The 21,296-nt window shown below is 45.1% G+C and overlaps 2 protein-coding genes and 1 pseudogene across 3 annotated transcripts in view; 1 reads left to right on the plus strand and 2 right to left on the minus strand.

Moving 5' to 3' along the window:
* The window catches only part of LOC144482794 (uncharacterized), a 442,920-nt gene that overhangs the window by 157,216 nt on the left and 264,408 nt on the right, over nt 1–21,296 (minus strand). The gene's annotated exons all lie outside the window — the stretch shown is intronic.
* LOC144482731 (uncharacterized) lies at nt 1,308–21,162 on the minus strand (annotated as a pseudogene).
* Nucleotides 3,797–10,849, plus strand: LOC144482796 (uncharacterized). 2 transcript variants are annotated; one of them, XM_078201661.1, is made up of 3 exons: nt 3,797–3,891; nt 5,330–6,145; nt 7,121–8,208. In XM_078201661.1, the coding sequence occupies exon 3, from the start codon at nt 7,461–7,463 to the stop codon at nt 8,049–8,051; it is 591 nt and encodes a 196-aa protein (XP_078057787.1). In that variant the 5' UTR covers nt 3,797–3,891; nt 5,330–6,145; nt 7,121–7,460; the 3' UTR covers nt 8,052–8,208. The 2 variants fall into 2 exon arrangements, 1 of the variants encoding a protein (XP_078057787.1); XR_013495959.1 differs by lacking the exon at nt 7,121–8,208 and adding an exon at nt 10,620–10,849 and having other exon boundaries at nt 3,855–3,891; nt 5,330–5,409.

A 21,296-nucleotide genomic window follows, 5' to 3' on the forward strand; every position in this document is an offset into this window, starting at 1 on the left:
TTTTTAATTGGAGGAAATTTCTGTTGATCCAGTACTGAATGTGGGATAAGCAGTTTGATAATTTAGTAACAGTGGAGGAATGGAGAGGGATGGGTAGAGCTGGGTGTTGTCAGTGTAGATGGGAAAACTAACACGGTGCTTTTGGATGATGTCATTCAGTGGCAGCATGTGGATGAGAAATAGGAGGGGCCAAGGATAGATCCTTGGGGCTCACCGAGTTCAGGGGGTTTGGAGAGGAAAGGGAGATTGGAGATGGGGCAATAGTTGGCAAAGACTGTGGGATTGAGTGTTTTTTTCAGGGTGGGTGATTTCAGAGGATTCAAAAGTGAGGGGGACAGTACCAGGGAAAAGAGAGAACCATTAACAATATCACCAAATGTGGGGAAGTTGGATGATCAGCAATTTAGTGAGAATAGGGTCGATGGAGCACGGGGTGGGTCTCATGGACAAGATAAACATGGAGCGGGCACGAGGGGAGATAGGAGAGAAACTGGAGAAAGATGTCTGTTCTGGGCTTGGTCAAGAGGGAACTTGAGACATGGTTTGTCCCAGTAGGCGAGTGGAAGGGAGAGATACAGCAGCGGCAGCTGATCGAATTATCTCAATCTTAGTAACAAAGAAGCTTCATGAACTCCTCACACTTGTTGGAGGTGAGAATGGAGGAGATGGGCGAGAAAGAGACCTTCAGAAGGAACTAACTAATGTTTGAGGTGTTAAAGATTCAACATAATGTGCGAACACAATGTTGACTTATTTAACTTTTATCCAGAGTATTAGCCCATGTAACTGGGTTGAAGTTTACCAACTAAGCTTTGACAAAGGGTCATCTGGACTTGAAACGTCAGCTCTTTTCTCTCTTTAAAGATGCTGCCAGACCTGCTGAGATTTTCCAGCATTTTCTCTTTTGGTTTGAAGTTTACCAACATGAACAGAAACAGACCCCAATGAACATGGATCAGTCCTGATCTTATTAACAGTAAAATCTAATCACCTTAGTTACCTATGAACTCGCTGGTGTGTCAGCAGGGGGGATGACTGAGTGAATCCCTTCCCACACTGGGAGCAGGTGAATGGTCTCTCCCCAGTGTGAACTCGCTGATGTACAGTGAGGTTCAGATGATGTCTTCAACCCAGTGTCACAGTGAGAGCACCTGAATGGTTTCTCATCGGTGTGGACACGGCGATGGCGCATCAGTTCCCTGGAACTTTTAAAACACTTCTCACAAGTCTGGGCATTTAAAAGGTCTCTCCTCAGTGTGAACTCGTTGATGGTGGAGCAGTTGCCGGGAACTTTTGTAGCACTTCCTTCAGTCTGGACATTGAAATGGTCTCTTCTCATTGTGAACACTCTGGTGATTCAGCAGAGTGGATAACTGAGTGAATCCCTTCCCACACTCAGAACAGGTGAAAGGTCTCTCCCCAGTGTGAATTCGCTGGTGTGTCCGCAGGTTAGATGACCGACTGAACCCATTCCCACACACTGAGCAGGTGAATGGCCTCTCCCCGGTGTGACTATGCTGGTGCTGTGGGTTGAGATGATTGTTTGAACCCAGTCCCACAATGAGAGCATCTGAATGGCCTCTAGTCACTGTGAGCACGTTGATGGAGTATCTGGTCCCGGGAACTTTTATAGCACTTCCCACAGTCTGGACATTTAAATGGTCTCTCATCAGTGTGAACTCGCTGGTGTGCCATCAAGTCAGAGGACCGAGCGAATCCTTTCCCACACTCTGAGCAAGTGAATGGTCTCTTCCCAGTGTGAACTCGCTGGTGTCTCAGCAGGTTGCCTGACTGAGCGAATCCCTTCCCACAGTTGGAACAATTGAAAGGTCTCTCTCCAGTGTGAACTCGCTGGTGTTGCAGCAGGCTGGATGAGCGAGAGAATCCCTTCCCACACTTGGAGCAAGTGAATGACCTCTCCCCGGTGTGTCTGGGCCAATGAGTTTCCAGTTCACATGGAGATCTGAATCCCTCCCCACATTCCCATCATTTCTCCCCACTGTGAATGACGCTTTATCCTTCTATTTTCACGATTCACAAATATTCAGGTTACGATAAATTAGGTGACTTCATTTGAATCTGATGGGATGTTTGGTTTGAGTTTTCTGACTGCAAATCCTCCCCTTCTGATACCCCGTGGAATTGATCTCAGACAGTAAAATGGGAGCGAGAGAGAACTCACAAAAACAGGTTGTGAAATTGAGGTGAATGAATTTGGTGTTATATGGGGCTGACCCGGAGGGAAAGGTGACCATGAAAGCTGTTGGATCTTTTGTGAAAAGTGATCAGGTTCAATCAGCTCCTTCAGGGAAGGGAGCCTGCCACCCGGTCTGAGTCTACACATAGATCTGCACGAACACAAGCAATAGGAGCAGGAGTAGAACATTTGGCCTGTTGAGCCGGCTCCAGCCATTCATCATGATCATGGCTGGTGTTGGTCTTCAATTCCACTTTCCCGCCAGCTCCCCATATCTTTCACCTCCACCTCCACCGCCCCCCCCTCTCCCCACCCTGCCCCGCCCAAGAAACCAAAAATCTCTCCATCCCATCCTTAAACTTAACCAACGATGGAACATCTACCACCCTGGGCTAGAGAATTCAATGTGACAAGAGAGACAGAAAGAGTAAGAATGAGAGAAGTGGGTGGGAGAGACATGGGCAATGGAGAGGCATTTTATAGACCTAGAACAGAGCCACAATTTGATAGAATCTCCGAAACCCTCAACCTCCACCACCTGGATGGACAAGGGCAGCAGGAGTATTTGGACACCATCACCTGCAAGCTCCCCTCTGAGCCACGCACCATCCAAATTCGTCTGACATTCTGAGAAGAGTGGACCCATTGCACTCAGTTCCTCACCAGCAGCTCTATCCCTGTCCCTGCCAAATGAATGAGGCTGAACCAGACTTTTTTTTTAAAGGTTATGTGCTTACTCGCATCAAATCTTGTTCGGCCATCACCGTAGAGCTTACCAGTCTACAAACACTTCCTTTTAAGAAGCACCAAATTTTTAAATTTCTCATTCCTGTTTACCTACATAGTTGCAATCATCCAAATTTATGTAATATTTCTCAGCCACACAGGCTCTTAAGCATTTCCGATTTTAATCACTCTCCCAGTAATGACCTTTTTCATTTGTCCAAGTCACAAGCTCTGGAATTTCCTCCTTAAGCCGCTCTGATTCTCTACCTCACTCTCCTTCGTTAAGACTACTCAAAACTGATGGCACAGTGGTTAGCACTGCTGTCTCATAGCACCAGGGACTCAGGTTCAATTCCAGCCTCTGTGCAGAGTTTGCACATTTCCCCGATGTCTGCATGAGTTTCCTCCGGGTGCCCCAGTTTCCTCTCTCACTCCAAAGATGTGCAGGTTGGGATGAATGGCTATGCTGCATTGCCCCTTCATGTCAGCAGGGTAAATACGTGGGGTTACAGGAATAGGGTCTGGGTGGGATTGTTGTTGATGCAGTCTCGATGGGCCCAATGGTTTGCACGACAGGGATTCTGTGATCTCGTCATTTGGCTCAGTGTCAATTGTTATTTTGTAACATTTCTCCGAATTGCCTTAAAACTTTTATTTTGTTGAAGACACAACATAAATAGAAATGATTGTCACTGCCCTGGCCATTTATCGTTGTTCTGCCTCAATAATAAGAAACTGGAAGTGGAAGCGTGAAGCAGGTTGATTTCTCGTGGAAAAAATAATCAAAATTATTGCCCCCAACAAAGATGGCGGTTGCGCATGCGCTCTACCTGGTACCCGAATAAAACTGGCGGCTGCGCATGCGCTCTATCTACTGCGAGTGCCCGGATAAGGATGGCGGCTGCTCACCCAGCTCTGTGAGAAAAGCGGCCCCCTCTCCAGGGCGGGGGAACGGTCCCCGGGAACCGGTGAGTTATTCTTTCTCATTTGCAATCTATATAACATGCTTACGAAGCGTATCCAATCACTGACCTGATCCATCGCTCCCTGCATTCCGCCATTCCCTCCTGGACCGATTGCAGATCGGAAAAAAAACTTCCCCATTGCCCTTAATCACACTGCGCATGCCTCACTCAGCCTCGCCTCTCATTCATTCCGATTGGTCCTCCAGCCCCGCCCCCTCCTCCTATTGGTCGGAGCTGCTGTCAATCAGTCCCCGGGCATTGTGAGCTGTCGGGTGAGAGGTCAGTGCCCGGGGGGATTACAATGAACATTCTCCACTCTCACTATCCACCGCTTCCGTTTTCTCCCCACAAGCCACCTCCAATAAAGAGAGCAGGGGGGACACACTGATCTAGTGACAATGTCGCTGCATTAGTAATCCAGAGAGACAGCACAATGTTCTGGGGAGAGGGCTTCAAATCCATTCAATTAATACAATCTGCAATTTAAAGTTAGATTCAGTGATGGTAATCATAGGATCCCTGCAGTACAGAAGACTATTCGGCCCATTGAATCTGCACCGACCTCAATCCCACCCAGGCCCTATTCCCGTAACCCCACACATTTACCCTGCTAATCCCCCCTGACACTAGGGTCAATTTAGCATAGCCAATCAACCTAACCTGCATACCTTTGGACTGTGAGGAAACTGGAGTATCCGGAGGAAACCCACGCAAACATGGGGAGAAAATGCAAACTCCACACAGACAGTGATCCAAGCCGGGAATTGAACCCGGGTCCCTGATGCTGTGAGGCAAACCCATTGTAAACCCCTGGTGACTGAGGCTCCTCTGAGAAAATCTCCACACACACAGTTCTGGACGCAAGGTTAGAGTCATAGAGGTTTACGGCATGGAAACAGGCCCTTCGGCCCAACTTGTCCATGCCGCCCTTTTTGTTTAAACCCCTAAACTACTCCCAATCGCTTGCATTTGGTCCATATCCCTCTATACCATGTAACTGTTAACGTCTGTTATTCTGTCTGGCCAGTCAGAGTGATTCAGATTCATGTTTGTCACAAGTAATGAATGAAATTATGCTCAATTTGTTATTTTTGTTAAAATTGTTTTTTTTTGTTAAATTTGTTAAAAGGATCTCGAAAGAATTATCCAAAACTTAATTTGGATTTCCAGGGAGGAGGGAGAGTGTGTGGGATGGGGATATACAGATTTGAATTGTCTGTTGAGAATTTATATCCTGGACTGACATTGGTTACATTTGTAAATTCCATTGACAACATATTAGAAGCTGAGGATTTGTGGAGAAGATATTCAATTTAGGATCAATTCAGGACCAAATGAATTTGGGGGAATGAAAGTGGAAAATATTCCACCAAATGAGAACTGTCTGTTCAGAATTTCTATCTTGTACTGACAGTGATGACTTTTCAAACTCCTTTATCAGGTTATTAGAAGCAGAGGATTTGGAGGTGGGAAACGCAAACCAAACATCGCATCAATATCTGATACTCAATGAATCGGAGTGTGAGTATTATTGCCCTTTGAATATGGAGGGAAGATTGTTTTAACAGTTGCATCGTGTATAAAACATTGCAATTGAAGCAGAGAGAATCCGTACACGTGTACTGTGTACGAGGCTTGAGCTGATCATCCAACCTGGAGAGAAATAAGGACACCAGCATCACGGAGAAACTGTGTAAATGTGGAGATTGCGGAAAGGGATTCAAATACCCATCCTTGCTGGAAATTCAGTCACACTGGAGAGAAGCTGTTCACTTGTTCCGTATGTGGGAAGGGATTCACTCAGTCATCTGAGCTTCTGATACATCAGAGAGTTCATACTGGACAAAAGCCATTCACCTGTTCTGTTTGTGGGAGGGGATTCATTCAGTTATCCCAGCTGCTGACACACCAGTGAGTTCACACTGGGGAGAGGCCATTCACCTGCTCTGTGTTTGAGAAGAGATACACTAATTCATCAAAAATTCTGACACACCAGCGAGTTCACACTGGTGAGAGACCATTCGTTTGTTCCATGTGTGAGAAAGGATTCAAAACTTCATCAAACCTTCTGACACACCAGCGAGTTGACACCCGGGAGAAGCCATTCACCTGTTCAGTGTGTGCAAGGGGATTCAGTCAGCTAGCCCACCTGATGACACACCAGCAAGTTCACAAGTGACTGAAGGGTTTGGATTCCACTGATGTTGCTGGCGTTCATCATACCCAGGACTGAACCATGTTCATTCTGACAATTCAGGTTTGTTTCTCTGATGTTACCAACCATAATACTGGCTGGAGTTTAAGATTCTAGTTAATTAGCTGATTATGTTCTTGGACCTGCAGTCTCCCTTTAAGAATATGTGCCTGTGATCATTCCCCTGAATTCAGAGACTGAACTTGTGGCAATGTCGCTGCATTAATAATCCAGAGAGGCAGCACAATGTTCTGGGGACAGGGCTTCAAATCCATTCCATTCATACAATCTGCAATTTAAAGTTAGTCCCAGTGGTGGTGACCAAGGCTCCTCTGAAAATATCTCCACACACCCAGCCCTGAACACAAGATTCAGATCCATGTTTTTCACAAGGCATGAATGAAATTATGTTCTGTTTGTTATTTTTGTTAAAATTGGTTATTCTTTTGTTAAATTTGTTAAAAATTTGGGAGCTTTTGGAACACTGCTCCTTCATCAGGTGAACACGCTCACCTAATGAAGGAGCAGTGCTCTGAAAGCTCGTGATACCAAATAAACCTGTTGGACTTTAACCTGGTGTTGTGAGACTTTGTACTTCTCCCTTATATACTCTATGAATGGTATGTTTTGTCTGTATCGGTTGCCAGAAACATTACTTTTCACATGTCACAATAAATCAAATCAATGTGTCATCATCCTGGGCTCGGAACCAGGAGGAGGGAATGTTGTGACTTTCTCTGAATCGTTACAGCACAGAAAGAGGCCATTTGGCCCATTGCATCTGTGCTGGCTCTCAGAATGAGCAATTCACTGAGTGGTATTCCCCTGCCTTTTCCGTCTAACCCGGTTCATTCATCCCCTTCAGATAACCAAATTCAGAGTTTGTATCCTCTGACAGTGATGGATTTTGGAAACTCCTTTTCTAAGGGGTTAAAAGGGGAGGATTAATACACAGCAAACTCAAACCAAGAGAAACGTTTGTTCTGAATGTTATCCTGTCCTTACATTGACAGCTTTTCTAAACATTTTTTTCCACAGGGAGTTACAATCGGGAAACACTTGTCAATATCTGACATTCACTCGATTCATCAGGAGCTGAATATCATCAACCTCTGAATGTGGAAGGAGAAACGTTTGCCTGTTCTGTTTGTGGGAAAAGAATTTCAAACATCAGTGTGACTAGAAAAGCACCAAGACACACACACACACCTGAGTGAGAGTGTTCCAGTGAACTGACTGTGGAAAGAGCTTGAACCAGTTACAAAGCCTGAAAAATCATCACACCATTCACAGCGAGGAGAAACTGTACACGTGTTCTGTGTGTGGATGAGGCTTCAACTGATCATCCAACCTGGAGAGACACAAGGACACTGGCACCATGGAGAAACCATGGAAATGTGGGGACTGTGGGAAGGGATTCAGTTGTCCTTCCCATCTGGAGGCTCATCGACGCAGTCACACCGGGGAACGGCCATTCACCTGCTCTGTGTGTGGGAAAGGATTTACTCGGTTATCCTGTCTTCAGACACACGATCTTGTTCATTCTGATAACAAACCTTTCACTTGCTCTGACTGTGCGAAGAGCTTTAAAAGGAAACCGGATTTGCTGACTCACCAACGCATTCACACTGGGCAGAGACCGTTCACCTGCTCTGTATGTGGGAAGGGATTCACTCAGTCATCCAACCTGCAGACACACCAGCAAGTTCACACTGGGGAGAGGCCATTCACCTGCTCCGAGTGTGGGAAGGGATTCATTCACTCATCAATTCTGCTAAAACACCAGCGAGTTCACACGCGGGAGAGACTGTTCACCTGCTTTGTGTGTGGGAAGGGATTTATTCAGTCATCCCACCTACTGAGACACAAAAGAGTTCACACAGGGGAGAGGCCATTCACCTGCTCCCAGTGTGGGAAGAGATTCACTAATTCATTCCACCTACTGAGACACCAGCGAGTTCACAAGTGACAGCAGGGATTGGATTCTGCTGTTATTGCTGCTGTTAATCACATCCTGGACTGAACCATGTTCATTCTAACTTGTGGAGTTTGTTTCTGATGATAATCCCAAGAACTGGGATGGAGTTTAATATTCTGAATACATGTGAAATAAATCAGCTCAGTGTCAAACACCCTTTTGTTAAGTATTTGTTTTCTCCAGGATAAGAGGGGGCTAATTGAAATCCTGTTCTCGACTGTTCCATTTCTGGTCTTTTCTCATTTAAAAAAAGATTTATATTTCTGTCGAGCCTTTCATGACATCAGGTTGTCCCAAAGCTTTTTCAGCCAATGAATTTCTTTTGAAGTTCAGACGATGTTGAAAATGCAGCAGCTCATGTGCACAGCAAGATCCCATGAACAATACTCCAGATAATGTCATAGAAACCCTACAGTGCAGAATGAGGCCATTTGGCCCATCGAGTGTGCACCGACAACAATCCGCCCCCCAGGCCCTATTGTCACAATCCCACATATTTACCCCGCTATTCCCTCTAACCTACACATCCCGGGACACTATGGGCAACTTAGCATAGCCAATGCACATAACCCGCACATCTTTGGACTGTGGGAGGAAACCGGAGCACCCGGAGGAAACCCACGCAGACACGGGGTGAATATGCAAACTCCACACAGACAGTGACCCAAACCAGGAATTGGACCCAGGTCGCTGGAGCTGTGAGGCAGCAGTGCTAACCACTGTGCGCTCGTGTATTTGAGTGATGTTGATTGAGGAATAAAGATTGACCAAGACTCTGGGGGGAAATCCCCAGCTCTTTGAAATAGCATCAATGGATCTCTTGCACTGTCTGTTCAGTCTCACCTCAAACACGGGACCTCTGACAGTGCGGGGCTCCCTCAGTACTGCAATGGAGTGTCAGTTCGGAATTTCTGTTCAATTGTCTGGATCTGGATTTGAACCTGCAACCTCCTGACTCAGATATGAGAAAGCAACCACTGAGCCAAGACCTCATTACTTGGATTATTTCAGTTCTTAGCCCTCTGGTTACTCTCATGAACCCACTTCCCATCCCTTCCAAAGAGTCTCTCTTAGCCTTGGTATCCCTCCGAGGTATCAGTAACACAGGCATGTACTTCCCTTCGGAGTGTTTGATGGGACAGTATGAACACAAATCCACAGGGACAGTGGGAGTCCCATTCAATGCTTAGCACTGCTGCCTCACAGCGCCAGGGACCTCGGTTCGATTCCCGGCTTAGGTCACTGTCTGTGTGGGATTTGCACGTTATTCCCGTGTCTGCATAGGTTTCCTCTGGTGCTCTGGTTTCCTCCCACAGTCAGAAAGACATGCTGGTTCGGTGCAATAAACATGCTAAATTCTCCCTCATGTTTACCTGAACAGGCGCCGGGATATGGTGACTAGGGGATTTTCACAGTAACTTTATTAGAGTGGCAATGTGAGCCTACTTGTGACACCAATAAATAAACTTTCAATTAATTGTTGCCTGCTCAATATTTCATTCCTGGCTCTGAGACTTTTGTTGATGATTTGAATTTGATGTCCTTTAGTTCCTGACTCACCGACTGGGGGAAATAGTTTTTCTTCATTTACCTGATGAAATTTTAAACCTCTTCCTCAGATATTCAATCAGATTTTGTTCCAATTAAAAGAGCCTCAGTTTCTCTAATCTTTCCTGATAACTAAAGCCTCTGTTCCCTGTGACCATCTCAGTGAATCTCTTCTGCATCCTCATGATTTTGAATACTTCTATCAAACCTCCTCTTAGCCTTCTTTTCTCCAAGTGCAAGAGTCGCAGCTTCTCCAATCTATCTTCATATCTGAAGTTTCTCACCCCTGGAATCATTCTTCTCAACCCCATTTTCCAGCATTTGTTGTTTTTTATTCCCATTTGGAAAGAATTGCTACAAGAACAGAGGACGCCGGAAAAACTCAGCAGGTCGACCAGCATCTATTCGGAGAGAAAACAGAGCTAACATTTCAGGTCCTTTTGACTTTTCGTCACAATTGAAGAATTGCTGCCTGATTTCACTCCAGACTGTCTGAGCTCAAATCTTTCACACAATGCACCCTTGTTCTTGATTCCCTCACCAGAGGAAATAGTTTCTCTCTGTCTACCTAATCGATACATCAGTTCACTTTAATCGAGATCGGCACAAATTTCCCTTTTACATTCCAGAACCAGCAGCTTTTCAGAAATGGTTTATAACAAAAAATTCACAATTTCCTGTCTATCCCATAAATTACAGCTGTTTCCTTTTCTTTAACACAGGAGGTGGATTGATTATTGTTGAATCTGTACATGTAAAGCCAGGTGAAATAATGTACCAACTGATGCAAGTACAGCTTCTTCCCTGCTGCCATCAGACCTTTGAATGGACCTACCATATATTAAGCTGATGCTTCTCCACACCCTCGCTATAACTGTAACATTACATTCTGCACCCTCTCCTTTCCTTCTCCCCCATGTACTCTATGAATGGTATGCTTTGTTTGTATAGCATGCAAGAAATAATGTTTGTCACTGTATCCCAATATATATAAATAATTTCTCAAATCAGAGAATTGTAGCAATGATTAACCAGGGAGAATTGAGGTCACAGAGGATAAGACAAACTTTGAAAGATTGAATATCATACGAGGAGAGAGATATGGGAAAGAATCATTGATGACATGAAAATACAAGCTGGACTGCAGTGAATGAACCTGAGTGAAGTGGTTCTGATCATATTGAGGGTTTGTTGGAATGTTCACTGTCTCTGTTCAAACACGATGTGGAGATGCTGGCGTTGGACTGGGGGTAAACACAGTAAGAAGTCTCACAACACCAGGTTAAAGTCCAACAGGTTAATTTGGTAGCACAAGCCACCAGCTATCGGAGCGCTGCCCCTTCATCAGGTAAGTGGGAGTTCTGTTCACAAACAGGGCATATAAAGACACAAACTCAATTTACAAAATAATGATTGGAATGCGAGTCTTTACAGGTAATCAAGTCTTAAAGGTACAGACAATGTGAGTGGAGAGAGGGTTAAGCACAGGTTAAAGAGGTGTGTATTGTCTCCAGACAGGACAGTTAGTGGGATTTTGCAAGTCCAGACAAGTCGTGGGGGTTACAGATAGTGTGACATGAACCCAAGATCCCGGTTGAAGCCGTCCTCATGTGTGCGGAACTTGGCAATCAGTCTCTGCTCAGCGACTCTGCGTTGTTGTGTCGTGAAGGCCGCCTTGGAGAACGATTACCAAGCGTTGGAGAACGCTTGGTAAGTTTTTCTCCCTGGTTAATCCAGCCCATTGTTATCACCCAAAAATTGCAGCAAACTCCCTTCACTGTGGCACAGTGGTTCGCACTGCTGCCTCACTGCGCCAGGGTTCGATTCCAGCCGTGGGTGTGTGACTGTGTGGAGTTTGCACAGTATGAACTCTCACAATATCAGGTTAAAGTCAAATAAGTTTATTTGAAATCAATGCAAATTACTGCGGATGCTGGAATCTGAAACCAAAAGAGAAAATACTGGAAAATCTCAGCAGGTCTGGCAGCACCTGTAAGGAGAGAAAAGAGCTGACATTTTGAGTCCAGATGAACCTTTTTCAAAGCTACTCCTTCATCAGTGCTCCGAAAGCTCGTGGTTCCAAATAAACCTGTTGGTCTTTAACCTTGTATTTTGAGGCTTCTTACTGTGCTTACCCCAGTTCAGTGCTGGCATCTCCACCTCATGTGTGGAGTTTGCACAATCTCCCTCTGTCTGTGTGCATTTCCTCCAGGTGCTCCGGTTTCCTCTCACTGCCCAAAGACGTGCAGGTTAGGTGGATTGACCGTGCTAAATTTGTCCCTTGGTTTCCCAAGATATGTCTGGTCTAATTTGATTTATTGTCGCATGTTCTGGGATACAGTGAAAATTGTTACTTCTTGCGTGTTATAGAGAAAACAACATAAATTGATAATGTACATGGGGAAAGGAAATGAGTCGGGTCTCTTTTCCTTTCCCCCGTGTACTTTATCAAGTTATGTTTTTTTCTGTATATATTGTTGCAGTTACAGGCAGGGTGAAGAAAAAGGTCAGCAGGGGGATTAGCAGAATGGGGTTACAGGGATAGGGGTACGCCTGAGAAAGAGGCTCTGTCACAGGGTCAGTACACACTGGGTCAAATAGCCTCCTCCTGCACTGTAAGGATTCTATGATTAGTGAATAACATAAGAATTAGGAGCAGGAATAGGCCATCTGGCCCCTCGAGCCATGATTGATCATGGCTGATCTTTTTGTGGACTCAGCTCCATTTACCCGCCCGCTCACCATAACCCTTAATTCCTTTACTGTTCAAAAATCTATCTATCCTTGCCTTAAAAACATTCAGTGAGGTAGCCTCAACTGCTTCACAGGGCAGGGAATTCCACAGATTCACAACCCTTTGTGTGAAGAAGTTCCTCCTCAACTCAGTCCTAAATCTGCTTCCCCTTATTTTGAGGCTATGCCCCCAAGTTCTAGTTTCACCCACCAGTGGAAACAACCTCCCTGCTTCTTTCTTTATTGGACAAAGCTAATTTATTTGATTTTTATTCAGAATGTTAAACCGTATAACTGGCTGGAGTTCATTAACATCAGCAAAAAACAAACACAATGAACACTTTACAATCATGGATAGGATTAACAGCAGATTCCAATCACTGTTGTTACTTGTGAATTCTCCCCTCATTCTTCTGAAATCCAATGAGTATAGCCCCAGTCTACTCAGTCTCTCCTCATAAGCCAACCTTCTCAACTCCGGAATCAACCTAGTGAATCTCCTCTGCACCCCCTCCAGTGTCAGTATATCCTTTCTCAAGTAAGGATATCCTTTCTCAAGTAAGGTGAACAACTTTTGAATAGATGGGTTTCTGGGGCACAGAGCATTGTGGGAATTGTGACCGCCATTAGTCTGTGCCTGACTCTGAATATTTCATTGTAGACTGAGGGCAAGTCGGCAACCTGAGCCCTTAATTCTGTTTGTCACTCCACAGAGGCTGAATATCTCCAGTATTATTCTCTTTGTCCCAGATGCAGTGTCTACAGAGTTTTGTTTCTGTTTTATTGCTTTATAAGTTTGAGTTTAGAAACACAGTTCAGAGCTGGTTTGAATCAGGCTACGTGTTGGACGCAGAAATCAGTCCCTGGCCTCCTGTGTGAGCTTTTGTTTTATTGTTGCTTCAGTTTGAACTCTATTTATAACCTGTCTCTGGGTTCTCTTTCAATCCCCTTTTTTCTGTTTTAAATCAGTTTCACAGGGACGAGAAGGAGACGATTTGCAGTCCAGGACTGACAGTAAATATCATACCAGGATCTGCCAAAGTTGCCCAATTTGTCATAACTGAGTATCAGTGGACTTTGAACATGGAAGGAAAAAGCACTATTCACAGTGGAGAGAAAGTGTACATGGGTTCTGGGTGTGGACAAGGCTTCAGCCGATCATCTGGTCTGGCAAAACATAAGTGTGGTCATTCCATGAAAAAACTGCAGAAATGTGTGGAATGTGGGAAGAAATTCAATTCCCCATCCCAGCTGGAAATGCATCGGCGCAGTCACACTGGGGAGAGACCGTTCACCTGCTCTGAGTGTGGGAAGGGATTCACTCAGTCATCCCACCTACTTACTCATCAGCGGGTTCACACTGGGGAGAGGCCATTCATCTGCTCTGAGTGCGGGAAGGAATTCACTCAGTCATCCAGCCTGGTGTCACACCAATGTGTTCACACTGACGAGAGACCTTTTAAATGCTCAGATTGTGGGAAATGCTTTAAAAGTTCTAATGAACTGATGTCCCATCAACGTGTTCACACTGATGAGAGACCGTTCAGATGCTCTCACTGTGGGATTGGGTTCAGGCGATCAGAAGACCTAATTCTACACCAGCGCACCCACACTGGGGAAAGGCCATTCATCTGCTCTGAATGTGGGAAGGGATTCATTCATTCACCCAACCTGCTTAGACACCAAAGAATTCACAAGTAACCACAGTGATTGGAATCTGCTGTTAATCCTATCCATGATTGTAAGGTGTTCATTGTGTTTGTTTTTTGTTGATGTTAATGAACTCCAGCCAGTTATACGGTTTAATATTCTGAATAAAAATCAAATAAATTAGCTTTGTGTTTAATACTGTGTTAGATCTTTTCAATATCATCAGCACAACTGAATTTCTTTTGAAGTGTTCTCTCTTTTTCCCTCCTCCATCTTCACCTCCCCACAAGCGCTCATGGTGGAGAAACTCATGATCTTCTTTGTCACTAAGTTTGAGACAATCCAATCAGCTGCCTCTGCTGCTTCCCTCCCTTCCCCTAACCCACTGGACCCAAACCTCCTCGAACGCTCCCCTTTGAACTCTGAACTCATCTTTCTGCAGTTTCACTCCCGCCTCCCCCCGTGTCATTTTAGAGCTCATCTTGTCCATGAGACCCACGACCTGATCCCTCAATCCTATTCCACTGATCTATTGTAAGAAGTCTCACAACACCATGTTAAAGTCCAACAGGTTTATTTGGAATCCTGAGCTTTTGGAGCACTGCTCCTTCATCAGGTGAATGGAGAGGTAGGTTCACAAACATGGCATATATTGACAGAGACACAATTGCAAGATAATGGTTGGAATGCGAGTGACCTGATGGAGTAGCGCTCCGAAAGCTTGTGATTCCAAATAAACCTGTTGGACTTTAACCTGGCGTTGTGACTTTTTACTGTGCCCAACCCAGTCCAATGCTGGCATCTCCACATCATTGAACTACTGACATAACTTCTTCATATCAGCTGATATTGTTAATATCTCCCTTTCTCCTTCAAATCCAATGTCACCATCCACTTCTCAAACTAATCCGTGACACATACCCTTTTAAACTACCATCCCATCTCCCTTTCCTCTCTAAAGTCCTTGAATGTTTTACCTTCCACATATGGTAATTTGTTTTACCTTTCTGACCTTGTATAGGAAAGTTTATTTTTATTCAGAATCTGTGGAATCTTGTGCCTTTATTCACTTGTTACGTATCTTGAATTTCCAACTTTATCTATTTTATACAAACTCACTCAGATCTAAAAGCAGTTTATTGGGGGAACAGAACAGAAGGTGGGTCTCCTGGACAAGAAGAGCTGTAAGAAGTTTAACAACACCAGGTTAAAGTCCAACAGGTTTATTTGGTAGCAAAAGCCACACAAGCTTTCGGAGCTGCAAGCCCCTTCTTCAGGTGAGTGGGAATTCTGTTCACAAACAGAGCTTATAAAGACACAAACTCAATTTACATGAATAATGGTTGGAATGCGAATACTTACAACTAATCAAGTCTTTAAGAAACAAAACAACGTTTTGATTTAAAGACTTGATTAGTTGTAAGTATTCGCATTCCAACCATTATTCATGTAAATTGAGTCTGTGTCTTTATAAGCTCTGTTTGTGAACAGAATTCCCACTCACCTGAAGAAGGGGCTTGGAGCTCCGAAAGCATGTGTGGCTTTTGCTACCAAATAAACCTGTTGGACTTTAACCTGGTGTTGTTAAACTTCTTACTGTGTTTACCCCAGTCCAACGCCGGCATCTCCACATCAAGAAGAGCTGCTCAGAGGAAATGGAGAGTGTTACAATCCCAGCTAATGTTCCTACTGGACACGACAGTCCCAAAATGAAACCCTGGCTCAATTGATTGTAACTTTTGCCGTTTTGCTTTAGAAATGTGGATGAACAGAGTCACTGGACGGACAATTAGCTTTTAACAAAAACAACTTTTAAACATGAAAAGATTGACAGTAACACAAGGTTCCTTCATTCCACACATCTCCCGCTGCAGTGAACAATGAGAAGTCTCACAACACCAGGTTAAAGTCGAACAGGTTTATTTGGTAGCAAAAGCCACTAGCTTTCGGAGCGCTGCCCCTTCGTCAGGTGAGTGGGAGTTCTGATCACAAACGGCATATAAAGACACAAACTCAATTTACAAAATAATGGTTGGAATGTGAGTCTTTACAGGTAATCAAGTCTTAAAGGTACAGACAATGTGAGTGGAGAGAGCGTTAAGCACAGGTTAAAGAGGTGTGTATTGTCTCCAGACAGGACAGTTAGTGAGATTTTGCAAGCCCAGGCAAGTCGTGGGGGTTTCAGGTAGTGTGACATGAACCCATGTAAGCGTTCTGCAAGGCGGCCTTCACGACACACGACAACGCAGAGTCGCTGAGCAGAGACTGATAGCCAAGTTCCGCACACATGAGGACGGCCTCAACTGGGATCTTGGGTTCATGTCACACTATCTGTAATCCCCACGACTTGCCTGGGCTTGCAAAATCTCACGAACTATCCTGGCTGGAGACAATACACATCTCTTTAACCTGTGCTTAACCCTCTCTCCACTCACATTGTCTGTACCTTTAAGACTTGATTACCTGTAAAGACTCGCATTCCAACCATTAATTTGTAAATTGAGTTTGTGTCTTTATATGCCCTGTTTATGAATAGAACTCCCACTCACCTGACGAAGTGCTCCGAAAGCTAGTGGCTTTTGCTCCCAGATAAACCTGTTGGACCTTAACCTGGTGTTGTGAGACTTCTTACTGTGTTTACCCCAGTGGAACGCCAGCATCTCCACATCGTGAACACACAATCACAGCGAGAGAGCTCCGTCTAGTGGCATCTAAATGGCATCTGCCTGGGAAATCACAGAATCCAATAAGAAGTCTCACAACACCAGGTTAAAGTCCAATAGGTTTATTTGGTAGCACAAGCCACAAGCTTTCGGTAGCTTTTTTGTGCTACCAAATAAACCTGTTGGACTTTAACCTGGTGTTGTGAGACTTCTTACTGTGTTTACCCCAGTCCAACGCCGGCATCTCCACATAATCACTGAATCCTCAGGCGACTGAAGGATCTTATTCAAACATAGAAACGTTGGAGGATTGTGCTGCTGTATTTTTCTTGTTCCTATTATTTTTATGCTAATACAGACAAACCTATTCAGAGAATTGAAACCAACCTCAGAACAGCAAGAGGCGAACTCGCAGACAAACACATGAGGACGGCCTCAACCGGGATATTGGGTTCATGTCACGCTATTTGTAATCCCCACAACCTGCCTGGACCTGCAGAGTCTCACTGGCTGTCCTGTCTGGAGACAATACACATCTCTTTAGCCTGTCTTGATGCTCTCTCCACTCACATTGTTTGTATCTTAAAGACTTGATTAGTTGTAAGTATTCGCATTCCAACCATTGTTCATGTAAATTGAGTCTGTGTCTTTATAAGCTCTGTTTGTGAACAGAATTCCCACTCACCTGAAGAAGGGGCTTGGGGCTCCGAAAGCTTGTGTGGCTTTTGCTACCAAATAAACCTGTTGGACTTTAACCTGGTGTTGTTAAACTTCTTACTGTATAAATATATCCCCATAGCTCCCGGTGGGAGTGGAATTGATGATTTGTCTGCTGTCTGTAAACTGCCTGAACAAATATTAAATTGTAAAGATTATAAAGTTTGAATTGTAATATCTAATGGTGTAAAGTATCTGGGAGCAGAGTGGATGTGATAAAGGCTGGAATACACACTGGGGCCATGAGGGAGAAACTACTGTGCAGAGAGAATGGTTCTGGTTGTAGGGAGGGATGGATGGGGGTGAATGTGAGAAGCTGAAGTTTATATTTGAAGAGGTTCCCAGAATCTCTGAGCAGCTGAACTGCAGAAGCCTTTGGGCAGAGACTGTGCTGCTGCCCCTCCAGTCCAGCAGGGCCCGCGGTAACCATCTCGGCTGCTGCTCCCCATGGTCTCTTGGCCGCTGTTCTTTGGTGGGACATCTGGGGCCCGTAGAGAGATGGGACCGACCACCATATTGCCATGACATTTGCACGAGCCCCAGCAGGAACAGGCGACATGTTGGCACAGTGGTTAGCACTGCTGCCTCACAGTGTCAGGGACATGGGTTTGATTCCCGGCTTGGGTCACTGTGTTGAATTTGCACTTTCTCCCCGTGTCTGCGTGGGTTTCCTCCGGGGCGCTCCGGTTTTCTCCCACAGTCCAAAGATGTGCAGGTTAGATGGATTGGCCATGATGAATTGACCCTTAGTGTCAGGGGGACTAGCGAGGGTAAATGTAAGGTGTTATGGGGATAGGGCGGGTGGGATTGTGGTCGGTGCAGACTCCATGAGCCGAACGGCCTTCTTCTGCACTGTCGGGTTCTGTGATTGCCCCCAATAAAGATGGTGGCCGGCAAGCCCGGCCCGATACCGAGAGAACAACCAAATCTATCGGTCTCCAAATGCGGGACCGTTAGATTTTTACTTGAACTTTGCGACTTGAATCTGGTGTTAATGAAACCTGCCCACGTACAGGCTCTGTTCCCCATCCACACTCGGTGTTTTATTTCACCTGTTGTGAAAGCGACAAGACCTCCTCACGCTTCCATCCGCAATGCATATGCTCCCAGAACAGCCGGACAGTGCGCCTGCACGTTCCCGCAGGAAATGCTGGGTAATTGTATGTCCCTTTGTGAACACAGATTGGAGCCACAGGGACAAGACCAGCAATTCACACACTGGTCATCTCTGCCATGTCCCTGGTTATGGGTGGCACAGTGGTTGGCACTGCTGCCTCACAGCACCAGTAACCCGGGTTCAGTTCCAGCTTCGGACTACTGTCCGTACAGAGTATGAATGTTCTCCCCATGTCTGTGTGGGTTTCCTCCAGGTGCTCTGGTTTCCTCCAACAGTCTAAAGATTTGCAAGTTAGGTGGATTGGCCATGGGAACTTGCCTCATTAGTGTCAGGAGGTAAATACATGAGGTTATGGGGATCGGGTGTCGGTGTAGGCCGGATGAACCAAATGGCCTCCTTCTGTAGTGATTCTATGAGTCAAATTTAGTGCTCTGAACGTTGCTATAATTAAAAAGCAATATATTTTGCCAACAGAAACCACTACCTTCGATTAATACTTTGGTACATTGTGAAACAACCCAACGTAACATGTAAAACACCTGGCTCAGTATGAGCCATGCCTTTGAAAACCTGCTGTTATATAACCTGAATAGTAATTGTTTGTGTATTGTTTCACACACATTTAATCCATTTCATTGTATTATGTCAGGGTGACAAACCTTTGTGGATGTAACTGGTGGTGCCAAACCTTAGGGAGGACATGAAGGCTTAGGGAAGACATGGAGAGGGAATTGATGAAATTTAGTGGAATGATTTAGGGTTGATGGATCACAGGTCTATAGATAGACTGGAGAAGCTGCTGTTGTTCTCCTTGTAACAAAGATGCCGAAGAGGAGGTTTGATCAATGGGTTGGAGAGGGCCTGACTGCGAAGATGAGCCCTCAAGGTACTTGGGGAGAGAAACTGGAGAAAGATGTGAGTTCAGGGCTCAGACGAGGAGGAAGTTTACAGGACTTGTGGCTCAATGGCTAGTGGAAAGGAGGGAATCTCGAACCATAGAAACATAGAATTCATAGGGTGCCATTCAGCCCGTCAAATATGTACCAACTCTTCAAAAGAGCATCCCACCCAGGCACTCACTTGTACCCAATCCCCATAACTCCGTGCAGTTTCCAATTGTCAATCCACCAACCTGCAAATCTTTGGGAGCAATTTTGCATGACTAATCCACATAACCTTATCGGATTGTCTCAATCTTACTGACAAATAAGCTCCATGAGCTCCTCACACTTGTTGGAGGTGAGGATGGAGGAGACAGCGGAGATGGTCCTTCAAAGGAACTAACTTGTGTTTGCGATATTAAAAAGATTCAACACACAGAGTTTGACACAAAGCTGATTTATTTTATCTCTATCCAGCATATTAACACCTCTAACTGGCCTGTAGCATATTACCACCAGCAGAAAACAGATCCCAAGGAACATGGTGTCTGGATGTGACTAACAGCAAAATCCAACTCCTGGAGTCACTTGTGAACTTGGTAGTGTCTCAGTAGGTTGGATGACTGAGTGAATTCCTTCCCACACATGATGCAAGTGGAGGGTCTCTCCCCAGTGTGAACTCGCTGGTTTGAAATGAGGTGGGATGTTCCAGAAATTTTATGGCACTTCCTGTAGTCTGTGCATTTATTTTTTTCCTCACTGTGAACTCGCTGGTGTGTCAGCAGACTGGATGACTGAGTGAACCCCTTCCCACATTCAGTGCAGATGAATGGCCTCTCCCCAGTGTGAATCCTCTGGTGTTTAGAGAGTTGAGATGATTGCTTGAACCCAGTCCCGCAGTAAGAGCACCTGAACGGTCTCTCATCAGTGTGAACACGTTGATGGAGCATCAGTTCCCCAGAACTTTTATAGCATTTCCCACAGTCTGTACATTTAAAAGGTCTCTCTTCAGTGTGAACTAGCTGGTGTCTTAGCAAGGTTGATGACTGCGTGAATCCCTTACCACATTTAATGCAAATGAACGGTCTCTCCCCAGTGTGAATCCGCTGGTGTTCAGTGAGGCCTGATGATTTCCTGAACCCAGTCCCACAGTGAGAGCACCTGAATGGTCTCTCATCAGTGTGAACACGTTGATGGTGCATCAGTTCCCCAGAACTTTTATAGCATTTCCCACAGTCTGGACATTTAAAAGGTCTCTCATCAGTGTGAACACGTTGATGGGACATCAGTTCCCCAGAACCTTTATAGCACTTCCCACAGTCCAGGCACTTAAAAGGTTTCTCCTCAGTATGGACACGTTGGTGACGCATTAGTTCCCCAGAACTTTTATAGCACTTTACACAATCTGAGCATTTAAAAGGTCTCCCGTCAGTGTGAACACGTTGATGGGACATCAGATCGCCAAAACCTTTACAGCACTTCCCACAGTTTGAGCATTTAAAAGGTCTCTCGTCAGTGTGAACTCGCTGGTGTCTCAGCAGGTGGGATGACTGGGTGAATCCTTTCCTACACACAGAGCATGTGAATGGTCTCTCTCCGGTGTGACTGCGTCGATGAGTTTCCAGGTCAGATGGGTGATTGAATCCCTTCTCACAGTCTCCACATTTCCACGGTTTCTCCCTGTCGTGACTGCATTTATGTTTTAACAGGCCGGATGATTGGCTGAAGCCTTGTCCACACACAGAACATGTGTACAGTTTCTCCCCACTGTGAACAGTGCTTTTTCTTTCCATATTCAAAATTCTATGCTAGTCAGGTTGAGATGAAGTGGGAGCGGACATCAGATCCTAATGTGATCTTTGGTTTAAGTTTCTTGACCACAATCCTCCCCTTCTAATTTTAAATTTTGAGCAATATCTACAAGGGA

This window comes from Mustelus asterias, unplaced genomic scaffold (assembly GCF_964213995.1).
Source record: "Mustelus asterias unplaced genomic scaffold, sMusAst1.hap1.1 HAP1_SCAFFOLD_42, whole genome shotgun sequence".
NCBI classification, from domain to species: Eukaryota; Metazoa; Chordata; class Chondrichthyes; order Carcharhiniformes; family Triakidae; genus Mustelus; species Mustelus asterias.

Excerpts from the sequence above, each read along its gene's own strand:
- LOC144482796 (XM_078201661.1), top strand. The coding sequence starts at position 7,461 with ATGGAGAAACCATGGAAATGTGGGGACTGTGGGAAGGGATTCAGTTGT.